Here is a 16,893-nt window from a genome sequence, read left to right as displayed (position 1 = left end):
CAGTGAGCTTTAGCCTTGTCATGGCCATGAGTGCTAAAATACAGGGGATGGCTGAGGGTAATTTGGGACTCTTGAGGGGCTTAGAGGAGATGGGAGGGTTGGGCCTGAGGTCCGGATTTGGCGACGCTGAGGGATGAACTGGGGTGTGGAGTTCAAGTAGGAGGTGGTGGAGAGATACAGAGGCAGAAAGAGAGAGAGAGGCCAAGACGTTAATCTCGGGAAGTGTTTATTTACTGGTTTTGCAGGCTAGTTTAGCAGGGAGCCATTGAGAGTCATTAACTCGCAGCCATTATGCTAATACTTGTAAACACATTGATTAGCCCTTTATCTGCCAACCCACTCATATGCTTAATGAGTAAATCCATTGCTTTCACGGACCAGTTTTACAATTATTTTTCTTTTTAAGCTACTAAAAAGTTTATATTAGATAGTAGTAAGTTTATAATTGTCCACAAACAAATCTAATCGCAATAAAACCTTTAGACTGGCAAAGAAGTGCAACACAAGGCCCAAGGGGGGGGGGGGGGGCATTCTTTTTATCATAATGTTGTGCTGTTAAATATTCAGGATTCTTTTTTTCAAGATGGTTTCTTTTCGCAACAACAATTCTATGCAAAATTGACTTTTTAAGTAAATTGACGCAGTTTTAGAATGCAAGCAGGGTTGAGTCAGTATGGGTAAAAACAAATGGTAAGTTCAAGCATTATTTCTCTATCTCAGGATAGAAACTGAGCTATGGTAGCTAGTATTGAATCAAAGCTAGAGATTTTCTTTAAGCGACTACCTCATTTCATCACCCTTAAGGCCTTTTCACACGGGAATCGATTGTCTATTAAGTCAGTCGCTCCAGAAAAACGTGATTATGCGATCGCATAATTCAATGCATAATCAGCCAAAGTCCGCATATTTATGCGGGGGCCGCATTTTTTCAAATACGCCGCACTTTCGCCGCATAAAATGCCGCGCAAAATATGCGGGCCTTGCATGATTTCATAATCCCCGCATTTTTGTTGCAAAAAAGTCACATATATCGTAGCAGAAAGTTGGAAAATGTTGCGTTTACTTCACACAAGAGCAGCCATTTCCCCCTGTTGCCATGGGAACGTTATGAAGTGACGTAATTACACGACGTGAACATCATCGAAAAGCTGCAAACCCCGCGATGAAGCCACGATGAAACCGCAGTTTTTGCAAGTTCCCGCAATTTCATCGAATAAAATTGCATAAATATCCCGCATATTCCATCGCATTTTTTAAGAAAACGTGCCACATAATCAAGGATTTTTGCCCGCAACAATCAGAAAAAAAACTCTGCATTTTTCTGGAAGGACTGTTAAGTAATTCATTTTCAATTAGAGGCGTGTTCGTGCCTTCCGGCTGCAAGAGTTGAATTCAATTCAATTTTCAATTCAATTTTATTTATAGTGTCAAATCATAACAGGAATTATCTCAGGACACTTTACAGATAGAGTCGGTCTAGACCACACTCTATAATTTACAAGGACCCAACAATTCCAGTGATTCCCCCAAGAGCATGCATGAATGCGTAAGTGCGACAGTGGCAAGGAAAAACTCCCTTTTAGGAAGAAACCTCGGACAGACCCAGGCTCTTGGTAGGTGGTGTCTGACGGTGCCGGTTGGGGGTATGATGAACAATGGCAATAATAGTCACAATAAAGATATTGTAATAGTTATAATAGTTCATGGTGTCGTAGAGCACAGCAGGGCGTAACAGGGCGTGGCAGGGCGTTGGCCGGACATAGAAAGTCGAAGCCGGGCATTGCAGTGCGTAGCAGGGTGTAATAGGGCACAGCAGGGCGTAAGGCAGGACCACGGCGACAGCTGCCACCATGATGTAGGTGCCATCATGATCCAAGATGATGATGCTGGGCGGAAAAAGAACATAAGGACTCCTGGGGAATAAGCTCCCCGGAGCTATGTTAGTAACAAGCATTTCTGTGACACGAATACACACAGATGGAAAGAGAGAGGAGAGAGAAGCTCAGTGTGTCCAAGGAGGTACCCCGGTAGTCTAAAACTATAACCGCATAACTAAGAGCTGCAGAGAAGGGGAGATAGGGAGGCTGTGTTCCGTGATTGTGGCTACACACCTTCCCCCGCCGGTCTAGGCTAACGCTGCGACTCATTACTCCCTAAGTATATGTAAGCTTTCTATGGGGAGAAGCAGAGATAGGGTGGGGGTGCGCCATGACTGTGGCTACACACCCATCCCCGCCGGTCTAGGCGAACGCTGCAACTCCTCATACCCTAAATATAGTAAGCTTTCTATGAAGAGAAGCCGAGATAGGGAGGCGGTGCGTCATGACTGTGGCTACACACCTTCCCTCGCCGGTCTAGGCGAGCGCTGCAACTCCTCACTCCCTAACTATAAGCTTTATCGAAGAGGAGAGGGTTAAGTTTACTCTTAAAGGTGGTGATGGTGACTGCCTCCCGAACCCAGACCGGGAGCTGGTTCCACAGGAGAGGAGCCTGATAGAATTGTGTGCAAATCAATGAACAAGAGACTGATTGGGACATAGACAGCGGGGGGCTTCTGCTTGTAAGAGCATCGGCACAAGACTGGATTTATCGGGCAACGCCCGTAATTATGACTATGCTAATTTAGCTAACTTTAGCTATTAACAATAACAGTCTGTTGTTAGGAAAGACTAGGATTGCCACTATTTGTTATAAATCAGCCTGTGACTAGGGATATATGATACCACAGTCAATTAATCTCAATTCAGTTGTACGGCAGGGATACCGTAGTGCACAGAATCTCCATGGTTACCACACATTGATCGCCTGGTGTTTCATCTCGGAGCTTTTTACCTTCACATGAGGAGCGTATTAGACCCCACGGATCCACGCGACTACGCAGGAGAACTGTCGCTCCCCCTGTGAAAAGCCCTTTAAAAGCAGGGTCGGGCATCGTTTTGATTTAAACAATTCTAATTCCAATTCCGATTCTTCCTTTTGATTCCGATTCTTTGAGGAGTGGAGTTGAAACGGGTCACATGCTTATTTTACAGATAATAGGAACATTTTTATTTGATTCAATAGTAATTTACAGTTTTACCGGGCTTTTTCAACGTAAAAGAAAGCCAGACTTTAGAGAGCCGCTTACTGTGCTCCATGGCTGCAACACAACAAGCTCCTGGAAGCTCCTGGTGGGCGCTACGGAAACCAAAACTTGCGCGTTAACATTTGCAAATGATTCCAATAAAAAAAATTAAAAAAAACGATTCCATTGGAATCATAATTTTTGAAACCGTTCTAAGTTGGAACCAGTTCTCGATGCCCAATCCTACTTATAAAAGCCAACATAATACTGAAAAACACAGATTCCTAAGTTTGCTGTATACATGCTCATTCATGAGCAAACAGTACAAATACCGTGACTAACACGTCTGTAGTCCCGCCTGACCCTTACACCACATGTCCTGCCTCACCATACTCACTCACATCTGTTTTGGCTTGACTATCAATGTCGAGAGCCCCGAGCGCTGGAACTGATAGGACGTGCATGGGTAGCTCCTGCTTCATGGAGCCCTAGCCAGTGTATACACTGTGACCAAATGTCAGTATGTGATGAAAAGTGTGACTTGTGTGTGTGTTGAATGTTTGCAACTGTTGATGTTTTTGTTCACGATATACATACCTTCATTTACTGAAGATTTATACACACACACACACACACACACACACACTCTAACGTACTGTAGATGCCATTTTAATTGCAGATGTTTGTGCATAGTCACAACATCAACATCTGTGCATGTTATAATCTGTCACAACAAATACAAAGAAAAACAGGTGTATGAATGTTTGTCGCCTCACTGCAGATTCTGGGGGACATAGTAGTTAATCTGATGATTGATTTGGATTGGATTGATGTGAGCATATCTTAGCAGCAAGACTGTGAAATGTAGCTGCACAATATATCCTTTTTTATCGTCATCGCAATATCAACTTGCACACAATAGGCTGCGACACATCGCGAAAGGCTGCAACATATCGCGAAAGAAAATACCAGTAGAAAACTGCACTTTGAAATGTAGCTGTCATTCTTTTTCATTGGGGCCTTTTATGTTCCATTCAATGTTTAATAAAATAATGTTGGAAATTATTTTTTTGTCATTTTTATTTTATTCAACAAGCAATTTGTTGTATTTTAGCAGAATACTGAAAGCAGCAGAAATGAGTACACTTTAATATCTGTTTATTTATCGCAAGTAATATCCCTATCGCGATATTCAACAATGTTTGCATATCGCATGTTTTTCTCATATCGTGCAGCCCTAGTGAAATTCTTCATAAAAATCTAGGTAACGCCTCTTCTACTTCTCTATTGGCTGCAGAAAAAAAACGGCCTTGAGATTCCACCTAGCCACATAAAACACCCTTTTCTCCACCACTGCAGTATGTATTCTTCACGTCGCCTTTCACCCCTCGCTTCCTCCTCTCGATACCTTGAAGAGACGTAGGAAAAGAGCTGACAGCCGGAACTGGTTGCTCAGCCCTCGAGGGAAGAGTATGATTTCAGCCTCAGGGACTCGGGTCACTGGGTAGAGTCTGGACTCTGTGTTTCTGCTCTCCCTCCTCATCCGCCCACCCTCTCTCTACGTTTTGCCCTCCCCTGCCCCTCCTTTGTGTCCTAATGCTTTGCAGATGCCTGCAAAACCCTACTTCTAAATATAAAGGCAAAAATAGCCAGCTGCACTCCCACTGGCATGTCCTGATGTAGTGTTAAATGTTTGTTGCTTAGCTAACAAGCTAAACATCTTTGTTTTGACTTTTTTTTACAGAAGTAAACCTGTCTCTTCTTGCTCAAAACTAGCCTAATGTTGTTGCTCATTAGCTGATACTGCAGTTAGCTAGTTGCTAGCATTGCTCATGTGGCTGTGTGTTGACTAGTGTTTGCCTCCCGAGCTGTTTTACTGGGCTAATACTTGGATGCCATGCAGGCATGTTGTTCTAAAGCCCTTTGTGAATGCTTTAATGCTAACAACCACCCACACGTGATACAAGCGAACCCTTTACTTTGACCTGCTTTCCATGACAACAGTTAAATCACATGCTATTGATCCAATCCTGCAGCCACTTTGTGTTAGGATTAGCAAAGGGCTTCAACAGCTGTGTCTTCTGTGACTGTATCTGATCATTCATCAAGAACAATTAACCCCAGATATTCAAATACAGCACAGCTTCAGTTTAGGCGTTCCCTCGAAGGCTGAGTGACTTGTGGAGACATCTACAGTTAGACCAGAGACTGCTTACGCCCCTGCCTTTCTCTTGATTGGGATTTGTTTATAAAGCTTGAGGTTGTATTTGCCTTTCAAACCATGCAGAGCATGAATAGCTTAACAGGCTCCCTGAGAGTTTGCTATAGCCAAGTACATTTAATGCTCCTTGATAAGTTACAACCAGCCATTTCCAGGTCCCACACTTACACCTATTGTATTGTCACTCTGCATAGATAATTTACCGTTAGCTTGTTCAATTAACCCAGCAGGCATCCGGCATGCATATAAAAACTACCTTTGCAGTTTGGCTGATGGAGGGGCAAATTCTTTCAAACAGTGGGTCACTTGTACGGGTTTTTTCTTTAGTCATACCAGATGTGTGGCATTTCTAGGGCTGCCAGGCATCGTTCAAAATCTTTCGATCCAGTGCCAATTTCGATACCTCAGTTTCGATGCTGGTTCCTTAACGATTCTTTTTTCGATAACATATGTTTTAAAATCCATTTCAACATCAACAAAAATACATTAAACACAAAACTTTTATTTTCCACCTTAATTAAATATTTATTAAAAATTAATAAATAAAAAAACATTCTGGTAACACTGCTCACTCAGAGTAACATTAATAAAACTGGTTGTGCTTTTGGATAGGGGTGCGCCAGTCAGATACTCAGGTTTGGTATCAATCCAAACTTTAAAAATTAACAAAAAAAGAGAAACCTTTTTGCCACAACATGAACATATTATAAATAATAAATAAATAAACAAATGGCATTGTGTACAGGCTAATATTGAAGTAACTAAAATGCAAAGGAGTGTAAAGAACAAAGACTTTTTAGTGCAAACTGCATAATGACACAAACCTTTAACAATAAACTTGGTGACTGCCCTGTTGTCAACATTGAACTAAGTGCAATGGAATGTAATTGAATTGCCTTGTTGCTGAAAGGTGCTGTAGAAATAAAGTTGCCTTGCCTTACAACCTCAGCCTGTCAGTCAGTCATCAGGGCATAGAAACCACTGCTGTGCCTGCTTGTCTCAGAGGAAGTGTAACGTCAACAGCACCGCGACCGCTTTCGGCTCTCCATTAATATCATATCGCAGCAAACTCTGTCTGCATAAGTTTTGAAAAACTGTAACCACACTTGAAGCCACTTTATCGGCATTGCCATGACTCACTGTGACTTCAACAAAACTGCAGAGCCGACGTAGTTTACTCCGTCCGCACCTCTGCGTGTGTGGAATCGAACCGAAATTTGGTACTGAAAGATAAATAATTTTTCGATACTCATAGGATCCGGGTATTTTTTTCAGTGCCATAAAAGTATCAACATTCGGTGCCAAGCCCTAGCCATTTCTGTACTGCTGAAAAACTAAAATAAATAGTAAATACAGTGACAAATTAATAAAATGTCAAAAAAAATGTCATCACTGTTCGTCCATCCATATAAGTGTTGCATTGTCAGGCCTATCTCCACAGCGCTGTGGAATAACATCTGGCTACACCACAGATACATTCTAAGATAGGAGGAAATAACGCTCTGGGTTGTTTGCATTTCTTTAAACCAATCAAAATCATCTTGGGCGGCGCTAAGCTCTGGACGCAGAGATGGTGACTCTGCAAAATAGTCTCGGGAAGGAACTTGTTTTGGTGGAACATTTGCACGCTGCAAAAAAAAACAAAAACCCACCACCTACAATATTAAATGAAGTTAACTGTTGACACAATACAGTAATGTGAGCTATTTAAATTAGCTGGATATATGGTTAAACCTCATTTGCTCTTACCAGTACGCCGTGTGTACTTCTACTTACTACAGCAATCCCACCAATCGGTGCCAAAACGTCCCAGTTAGAGAGTAAATGCCGTAAACATATTCTTTGTAAATCTTTACAACCATTCCCCGAAAGAACCAAGCAGGCCTACCTTTTTGCACGATCCAAACTTCAACATTTTTGGCGTGTAGCTTGCTAGCTTGAATGTTGTTTCCCGTAGCGAAGGGATTTTGAGAATGGCAACACACAGAGAGCGGAAGGAGAAAGGTAAAGCCTGACGTCCGGCACGTAGTACTAGCTGCTAAGTGTGCTAGTTGCTATAAAGCCTGTTGCCATTGACCTGAATCCCTGCTTCCATGTTGAGTCCTACAAGGGAGGACCAGAACATGTGCCCATTAGTATTTTATGTTGGAAAGTGAAATGAATGACCAGGAAAAAAGGACATAAATAGAAGTTTTCCTGTTAAGGCAAGTTTCAATGGCTGAGGAATGTTCCAATTTCTAAAATAAGTATTTGTTTCGTGACATGAAAGTAAGACTTACTTTGGAATGAAATTGAAAGTAGTAGCTAATTTTAGACCTCTGCTTACTAATTTCTTGACAATGCGTTTGATTGAGCCAGAAAAACAGTTAACAGTTAACATTCATTGGAAATGTAAATCATTCCCTTGTGCCCGAACAGAGGATATCAACATCTTTAATGCCACTGCGGCAAGCCTTGAGCAAAAAGGCCAAACATCCTGGCAAATATCTTGCCAACTCTGAGGCTCAGTCTGTCCACAACATACTTTCCACTGAGACATATCCAGACACTGATTGAAAGTCATTGGCCATTGACTTGAACATTATCCAATCCCCATGTATTAGAGGGCGTGTTTCTAACATGGTTTGAGATGGATGGGATGAGGCGAAGGGTTAAGTCCCGCTCTCTCTCGGTCCCACTTTGGTGACAATGAAGGGTATTCTGGTTGCTAGCACACAGTGATCAGTGGAGATGTCGGTATAAAGGCTTTATTCATCTGCTGTGGCCAATCACAAAGAGACAGATACATCAAATCACAGGGGAATGGATGAAGTGATAGAGGAAAAAGCGAGCTAGGACCAGCACATAGTGACACTCAAGAATCCCGAGCTGTGTCTGAAATGGGACATGGCTTTTGCTCATGCATGTGTGCTGTCTTGTCTGTCTGGCCTTACACTGTCTTCTTGTAGAGCACTTGTGTACTCATGTGCACCGAAAGAGTACTTGCCTGTGTCTCTATTAGCTTGAATGCGGTCGCAGCGAGAGCCAAGAGGAGGTTTTTATTAATATCATGAAGTGACAGGGCATTACCTTGACTGCTGACTACGCTGCCCCGAACAGTGTCTGCTCTCCTGGCACTGCAGTATAATCTTGGCTATTTGCTCTGCATCATACCTGACAAGATGAGAGCTCCCTCGTTAATGAAATGGGCTGTTTCACAAGGGCTAGAGAGGTCAACAGCCCCAGTCAACGTTGCTCTTACAGCTGGGTAGTTGATCCTGAATCTTAGGGGAACATCCATGATCGATTACACACACCGCCTGGTGGTGGGCACACGTTCACTGACTTTGCAGCCACACCACAGACTGTAAACATAGTGGACGTAACATCAGTGATGTCACCCATTGGTTTGTGGAATGCCTTTTTGAAGCTTTGAGTTTGACAATATAGTCGTAACCATCTTTTGTTTTCTTCTTTTTTTTTTTAAACCGGACGTTTTCCGATTTTTGAATGGACGGTGGAGCTGGGGAGGATGACGCCTGCCCGTGTTGTTTGTGTTGCACTGAAGTAAACGCTAAAGAGAGAAAGTTGACGATTTTCAACTTCTGAAGCGAGTCATCCAGTGGAGATTTACTGGCAGGTATACACGGACTTCAGGGTACTCCTGCCATTCATCTGCATGACGGCAGTACAGAAAATGGGCAAACCTTCCCTTAAGTAACCAGCTAGCGGTAGCTAGCTAGCTTGGTTGACAGAACGCTGAACAAGACATGTTTAGGCAACCAAAATGTGCCATTTAACTTTGATGAAGTGAAAACACACTGTGAGAGGGTCAAAGTTGAAGACAAAAACACTGACAACCCCCAAAAACAAGTTCACAGCTATTTTAATGTCCACAGTGCCATGATTAGCATTGCTAAGCCTCTGTCCTGATTGACAGGTTTGTGTGTAAAGCCACACCCCTAAAGCATCCCCTGGTTTATTGTCAATTTTAAAGAAATGGGACCATAATTTACAAAACGAACATTTTGCTGTATTGAAGAAGCCTTAAAAGTACCAATTGAGGCCATAAACTCATTATGAAAATGTTCACTGAGGTAATAAATCAAGGAGGAAGTAGGGTCATTTTCTCATAGACTTCTATAGAAACAAACTTCTTTTAGCAACCAGTGGAGTCGCCCCCTGCTGGAAATGAGATAGAATGCAGATTTAAGGCACTTCACTTTTCAGACCCCAAAGCTCCATCCATTATTTTTACATTCTATCCACACAAATACCCTATCCCAGTGGTTCTCAAACTTTTTCACATCAAGGACCCCTAAACTGACACAAATTAGATCACGGACCCCCATCTGGTAAGGCTTCGTCCCAGGGTCCCCTACCTGATAGAATTTTTGCTTTTAGATGTTTTATTACAGAAAGTGAATGAAACCCATGAGCTAAAGAGTCATACAATCTGTCATTGTGTTGCTTATGAATGAAATTATAGTGAAAATAAATGATTCCCCTTTTTTGTTGGGGACCCCCTGGAACCCCTTCAAGGACCCCTCAGGGTCCCCAGACCCCACTTAGAGAACCACTACCCTATCCTATACACCTACTTACCTCACACACACATCCCTCTGTTATCCTGAGATTTACCGACAGCCAACCCGCTGCAATCTGGTACTCCTCTTGAAATGAGAGTCATGTTGCTATTAGTCATCCACAAACCACTTCACCTTCTGGTCTACATATTCTCAGTTGCTGTCTGGGGGTTGATATTACTGCCTATATGGTATTATTACGACAAAGGGTATGGGAGAGGATGTTCTAGTGGGATTTAGCTCTTCACTTTAACACCGTGCTCATATTTTATTGTTCTGCCTGTGTCTGATTTCCAACTGTACTGCAGCAAGATGACGTGGCTACATTTGAGGTTAGATTATGGTTGTGATTTGGTCTTGGGACATTGCTTTTGAGCAGAAAAAAAGCAGAAAGAGGAGAGAGGGAGAATGGGGAGTGGCGATATCAGATCATCAGGTCTGCGTTGCTATAAAAAGCACAGTCTATCTTCACCTGATCCCTCCTTCACTATCTTTTTTAACTTAATTGCCACGAGTCCGAAAGTCACTATTGACAAATGCAGACAGGCTCAGCACAGCGAACCTCCCACACAGCTCTGTGTCACCCCTCTCCCACCCACCTAGCCTATAGCTTAGCCTTGCGGCATAATCCCATAAGAATCCATTAAGCAAGGCATCTTAAACTGATCCTCCTTCCAAATGCGGGGAGAGGTCGTCGTCTTCCTCTCTGACAGGGCGAGGAGGGGAGGGAGGGAGGAATTGAAGTATAGGAAGAGGATGGTGGTGCTGCTTTGGAGTCACATGACTAATTTGTGTCTGTTGCGGGGAGTACGGGCAGCTGGCCAAAGTCATTCCTCCCTCTCTCTCTCCATCCTTCACTCTCCACCTCTCTCTCCCTCAAGCACATGCATTTGTTAGTGTGCTAAAGCCGATTGCATGCATGTGTTTTGGCAGTTTTTGCCGTTTAGGAGTGTCACAATCCATATGTGCTGACTGCATGCTTTTTTGTTGACAGAGCAGCGTCTACTGTCACTAACTATGTCCCTGTTGTGTTGTTTCTCCCTCAGGGACTATGGCTCCAAGCGCAAGTCGGGTAAGTCACCTGTTTTCCTTCACTATCCTTCCCAAAAGCCTATTTCTCTTTCAACTTGTTGCTCTTAATAGAGCCGCTCCTTCAGATCCAAGGGGGGATGTTGTGCTGCATGGCGTATGACTCTTAAACTCTCTCTGCGACTTGTCTGTTATCCATGTGATGTCAGTGTGTGGTTTGTTTACTTGTCCCGCTGCAGGACGCTGACTTGCTGTCGACTCTGTTTTGGGGTGGGTTCAAAAAGCTGTCAAGCCCTCTCCTTCTGGTTGTAGATTTGCCTCACAGTCCAGGGTGGGGTTTCAAGATTGCCTGTTAGTTCTTTGGGATGTCCAAATAGAGTCATTAATATGTGTTTTGTTACTGTAAGAGAAAACATTATTCTCTAATTTGGCAGTGTAAAAGATTGTTTGCCTCTGAGTCTTTAGCTTAAGTTTTTGGTGAAGCTTTTTGTATGACGAATGTTTAGTATTCCTAATAATTCAGTAAGAGAGAATGATTTTAATTTTGAAGGTGTGTGCTTATGTGTAAGGGGCTTTGGTTTTACCGTGATCTGTGGGGTCTAATCTCCTGGGACTAACGAGGTAAACAAAAGCGCTAATACTTCCATTGGATGCCACACATGCAATTCAGTAGAATATAGAGTAAAGACATCCAACTATGAACATATTCCTGTTCTTGTTCCACTGTATCCAACGTATGAATTCAGTGGCACAGGCAAACAAGCTCTAACTATATATATAACCAAACTATAAGACTATTCATCCATTCATTAGCTACTTTAGCAAACGTATGGCTCTTAGAGGGTATTAGCTACAGTGTAGCTGCTTAACAAAAGTACTGGTACATGTGAGTCACTAATATATGCATTATGGAACCCTGTGGCTAGGTAGACTAAGGAAATCAGTCATACCTCTTATGAATTATTGAAGAGAAAATGCAGGAAATAGCTTGTGGTTGATGGAGAATATGATTTTCTTGCTACAAGGACTACCATGTCTTGATATTTAAGAAGCTTAAAGGCTGTTTTTAGGAATAGAAAAATCTTGAGATAGCTATTGGTATTGAGTAGGGCTAGCATTCTAAAAAGTAGTTCATATTTTGTGTCCCCTTGGTTTTTTACCTCATTGAATAAGACGTATTGAGTGATGCGACTTTCTTCAAGTAAACAACTCTTGAAATTGATTGTGAGTTTATTTTTGGACTAAAAGCAGAGGAACTGTGTGACCCTCAATCAAGGAATGGGTTTGCCATAGTCCCAGAGGGAGCTCACTACCAATTCAATTACATCCACATTCCTCAAAGTGATTTGATTTCTTGGAAGCTGATTGCTTCTGCAGATAAGCCAGCTTGTCACCCCCCATCTACATCCCCTTCATGTAGCGCATTATGCTTTGAAACAGCTGGGTTTCATACCCTTTTGTGTCAGCCAACCTACATTTATAAAAGGTTGCCCAGTTGGATGCCACTCCACTGACCCAGTGATCTCTGCTACGACCTGAAGTAACACTTAGCAACTCAGTGTGACAAAAGGGTTTTCTATTTTTAAACCTTTGGCCAGTTACATAACATCTGCAATATTTCTATGAGTGCAAACTGTTTTCACATTAATGAAGGGAGGGTGTCACATTCTCTCAATGAGGTGCCCTCTGCACCCCATTTCTCCTATGGTTTATTTTTGCAATGAGCTCAAAATGGTGTTATCATGCTTGCTCTTGGGGGAATATTGGAATTGTTATATGATGTAGAGGCAATGACTGTTTGATAAAGTAGACCAGATAGCTATCCTAAAGGAAAGATTATAGTGTTCCATCGCTATATTTATGGTGTTTTCTTTGTGCTGCTGCTCTCAGTGTAAATGCCTGAGATGCTTTTCAATGCTTCCTGTTGAGGGTTTAGTAACTATTACAACTCTTTCCCCATCCACTATTTACAGAAAACAGAGTATCCACTCGTGATTTTAATCCAAATCAATATCTTTTTTTAAAGCTATAGTGCGTAGTTTCTGTTACCCCCATGAGGAATTCTAAATTATGACAACAAAACTGTTGGCGCGTCCACAGGATACAAACCTTACGTGACAGAGCACCGCCCCCACGCCCCTTCACACAGTTGCTTGTACCCGAGGAGGACACGGAGGATTAAAAAAACATGGACTCTTCAAAAGAGGTCATTAACTTCACTCAAGTTTCTGCGCGGGAAAGTCACCAGACGACACAATCTTCTGAACATAGCCGTACTGAGAAATACAGAGAGAGTTGTGTTCAGCTGATAGTCTTAATTAGCTTTGTATCAACTCATTTGGCAACCCCTGAATGTAACAGACATGCATTAATATCAAATTATACTAAATGAACTATGGATTGTTATTGGGATGATTATCACAGAAGCCTGGCTGAATACACTCACCGGACGGCAGCTAGTAGCTAACGGCTATCTGGCTTTACACACTCACCGGGGGGCAGCTAGCAGCTAACAGCTACTACCGCACTACTGTTTTTTTAGAGGGAATAAACTTCAAGACGTGATATGACCTGTCCTCTGGAGGACATAGCCACACCACCGCCGCTCCGTGGATTGTTATTGAGATGATTATCACAGAAGCCTGTCTGAATACACTCACCGGACGGCAGCTAGCAGCTAACGGCTAACGGCTATCAGCTAGCAGGGCAAGCTAGCTACCGGCAGGATCGAGACAGGGTAGGTGAATTTAAACACTGTCTGAGTTTAAAATGCATCTTGTTGACACGTAAGGGCCCTGTTCATGTGGCATAGACATATTAATTGCATTTGGTGTCTGGTAAGAGGCACAAAGGCACTCTAAAACTTGCCCCGACCACTGCCGTTTTAGCTCAGGGGACGCTTCTAATACGTAGCTGCAGCTTCTCCGTGTTACCTGCACTGATTCTTGTCGGGGTTTTTTCTATCGAAAGTACTCGCGTAGCTATAGCGATCAAGATTAGCGTAAAAATTGGCCAGAATTCTCCTTTAAAAGCGGTCTCAGGTCCACTTTTTGAAGGTCTCTGTCTTGTCTCGGAATCAGATTTTATTTCAAGACCGGTCAAGACCACAACTGCAGGTATATCACTAAATTGCCTGTGTATCATCTGCTTTATGTGTTAACATTATTACTGTGATTGGATATAAAACTTCCTGCAACCAATAACTTGACTCATTTCTAATTTGAAATTTGTTACTGTTAAAGCCCTCTCCCTGTCCCCCTTAACACGCACTCCTGAGAGAGTGAATATGTGAGACAGGAAAAGCTCTTGCTGTCTGGCACTGGTCTAGTCTTGGTCTTGACTCATGTCTCAACCCCTCAAAGTCTTGGTCTTGTCTCGGTCTTAATAAACTCTGGTTTGGTGATGACTTGGTCTCGGTTTAGGTGGTCTTGACTACAACACTGCCGTTAACTAGTGAGCGTGTAAGCATAGTTTAAAACTGTAGACAGAGCCAGGCTAGCTGTTTCCCCGTGCTTTCAGTCTTTATGCTAAGCTACGCTAATCACCTTCCGGCTCCAGCTTCATGCTCAATGGACACATATGACGTTGATAAAGATCTTCTCATCTAACTGTCAGAAGAAAGGAAGTGAATATACTTCACAAAGTGCCAAAATGTTGAACTGTTTCTTTAGGTTTCTTTGAGTAGTATATTTTTTTTTATAATTTTTTTGTCTGTTTGGCAATGATGATTATTGCAGCTTTCATCATCTCCCCTTCCGCTCTTTTGCTAATTCCAAAGAAAATGTTGTTTTTACTGCTGGAAAAATAAATGCATCCCTTCCTTCTGCGTCAGACAAGAGCACTGACAAGAGAGGGTGTTTGGAACAGCACATATAAACTGGGTATTTGCTGAATAAATATTGTGTAATATCAAGTCTCCAAGGGAGTAGCAAAGTGGAAAAAAACTGTTAGGATGTCCTGGTGAAGCCGTCAGATTCACACTAAGCAACTGCAATTTTCCGCTTAAATCCATTTAGGGATCTTTATTGCATGTCATCCCCTCGAATAAAGGCGAGGGACCGTGTTGTATGTCTGTGGCTGCTCTCCATTAAATCTGAAGGAGGTGATGTTTAAAACAAAAATTAGCGAGTGAAGCACAGAGCAAGAGAACAGGAAGAAGAGAGAGTTTGGACAGGCCAGATGTGACAGTGCTCGATGTGGAACAGATGTCGCCTGTGATGTGACTTGACCTCACCCTGAAGCGATCACCCACACCATGTCAGCCTTTTCCCTACCGTTATAAGGCTTAGGCACAGCACCCAAACTGTTTTTGGCACCACCTAACTCAAATAAAAGTAAACTAACTTAACTAACTAAATGACTTCTCTCAGATCTAATGGTTGTAGTTGGTCCCATCATTTTAAGACAATGTGACGATGGGAGTTTTGAAAGTGCACTTAAAACGAATGAAATCATTCTATCTAAAAATTCAACATCAATTGAGCTTTAAAAGATGAAAGTTTGTTTTTTGGTGCCTCCCAACTGGAACCGAACACTGATTAATCTCACCTCAATTTAGCCAGGGACATAGATGTCAGATGTGTTCTTAATAAACATAGGAGGGTACTCGCTCTGTACTCCCCCTTTGCTCTGCGGAGTACAGATGGAGCTCGTACTCCTCCATGTGAGGGCCACATTGCGAGTGAACGGAGGAGGGTGCTGTTTGGGCTGCAGAGGCCACGGGGGTTGAGTCTGTCTGACAAGGCACTGGTTTGTTTACGTGGCACAATGGATTAGATTTCAGACTGACGTCGGAATGGCCACTCGTATTTACATGGAGGAGGGCGGTGTGTGTGTGTGTGTGTGTGTGTGTGTGTGTGTGTGTGTGTTTGTTTTTACAAGTGTAGGTTTAGTGGACAGGGGCAGTTTGTGTTTGCACGTATCTGTTAAACTGTCTGTGCTAATTAGGATCTTGTTTGTACCACCAGGAACTCCTCTGTCAATAGACACATTTATTTGACATTTACACCCTTCATTACCTGCCTCCATACAAATAAAATGTAATGCTCTATGTTGACTTTTACACATTTGACATCCCACTTAATTGCAGAAACAATAATGTCAGCACACTCTTAAAACCTACATCAATGTTGAAGATACAGTTCCGATTTAGGCAGAAAAATGATAATCCTTCTTTCCCAGCCTCATAGTCATGAGGCATAGTAATCTCAATATGAGAGTTACAGTTTTTCCCTGGGGAGGGACAGTGTTGTATCGCTGTGTTGTTTCCATTAAAAAGGAGGTGATGTTTAAAACAAAAATTAGCGAGTGAAGCACAGAGCAAGAGAACAGGAAGAAGAGAGAGTTTGGACAGGCCAGATGTGACAGTGCTCGATGTGGAACAGATGTCGCCTGTGATGTGACTTGACCTCACCCTGAAGCGATCACCCACACCATGTCAGCCTTTTCCCTACCGTTATAAGGCTTAGGCACAGCACCCAAACTGTTTTGGGCACCACCTAACTCAAATAAAAGTAAACTAACTTAACTAACTAAATGACTTCTCTCAGATCTAATGGTTGTAGTTGGTCCCCAGGGGACTTCTTTAGCAAGTTTTGTCTTTAACCCTCTGAGGTCTAAGGGGATTTTCACATTTCTTCTTGAATTCTCCTTTTTAAGGGTATTTGCATATAACCTGATCCCCATGTGTTACTTATCAAAATGTTCAGATCGAACTCAGCTTTCTGTGTAGTGACGCCCACAATTGTTCCAGAGCAATGTATGAAGAGATAATTTGGCCCTAAAGCGGAAATATTTCTCAAATCTCTTGTGAAAACAAACCTACACTCAATTGTTTTGGTTTTCAAAAGTCTTGGGTTCACAAAAGTTGCATAATATTATATGAATAGAATAGTAAATAAATGTCTAAAATGAAATTTAGCTTTTTGAGTAGGAGTGTTGTCAAACATTGCTTGGACTCGCCGGTGCGTCTTTTGTCTTCAGAACGTTAAGCTTTTTGAGTGTTATCTATATTT

At 42.4% G+C, this 16,893-nt stretch overlaps 1 protein-coding gene across 2 annotated transcripts in view; it reads left to right on the top strand.

Annotated features, from left to right (window-relative positions):
* The window catches only part of sh3pxd2aa (SH3 and PX domains 2Aa), a 153,660-nt gene that overhangs the window by 73,106 nt on the left and 63,661 nt on the right, over positions 1-16,893 (top strand). For both annotated transcript variants that reach the window (XM_078264831.1, XM_078264823.1), the window contains exon 6: positions 10,897-10,922. In XM_078264831.1, coding sequence (XP_078120957.1) covers positions 10,897-10,922 — 26 coding nt within the window. The remainder of the gene's footprint in view (positions 1-10,896; positions 10,923-16,893) is intronic.

Source organism: Sander vitreus, chromosome 2, assembly GCF_031162955.1.
Source record: "Sander vitreus isolate 19-12246 chromosome 2, sanVit1, whole genome shotgun sequence".
NCBI lineage: Eukaryota > Metazoa > Chordata > Actinopteri > Perciformes > Percidae > Sander > Sander vitreus.
This window is presented reverse-complemented; position numbering and strand designations above follow the sequence as displayed.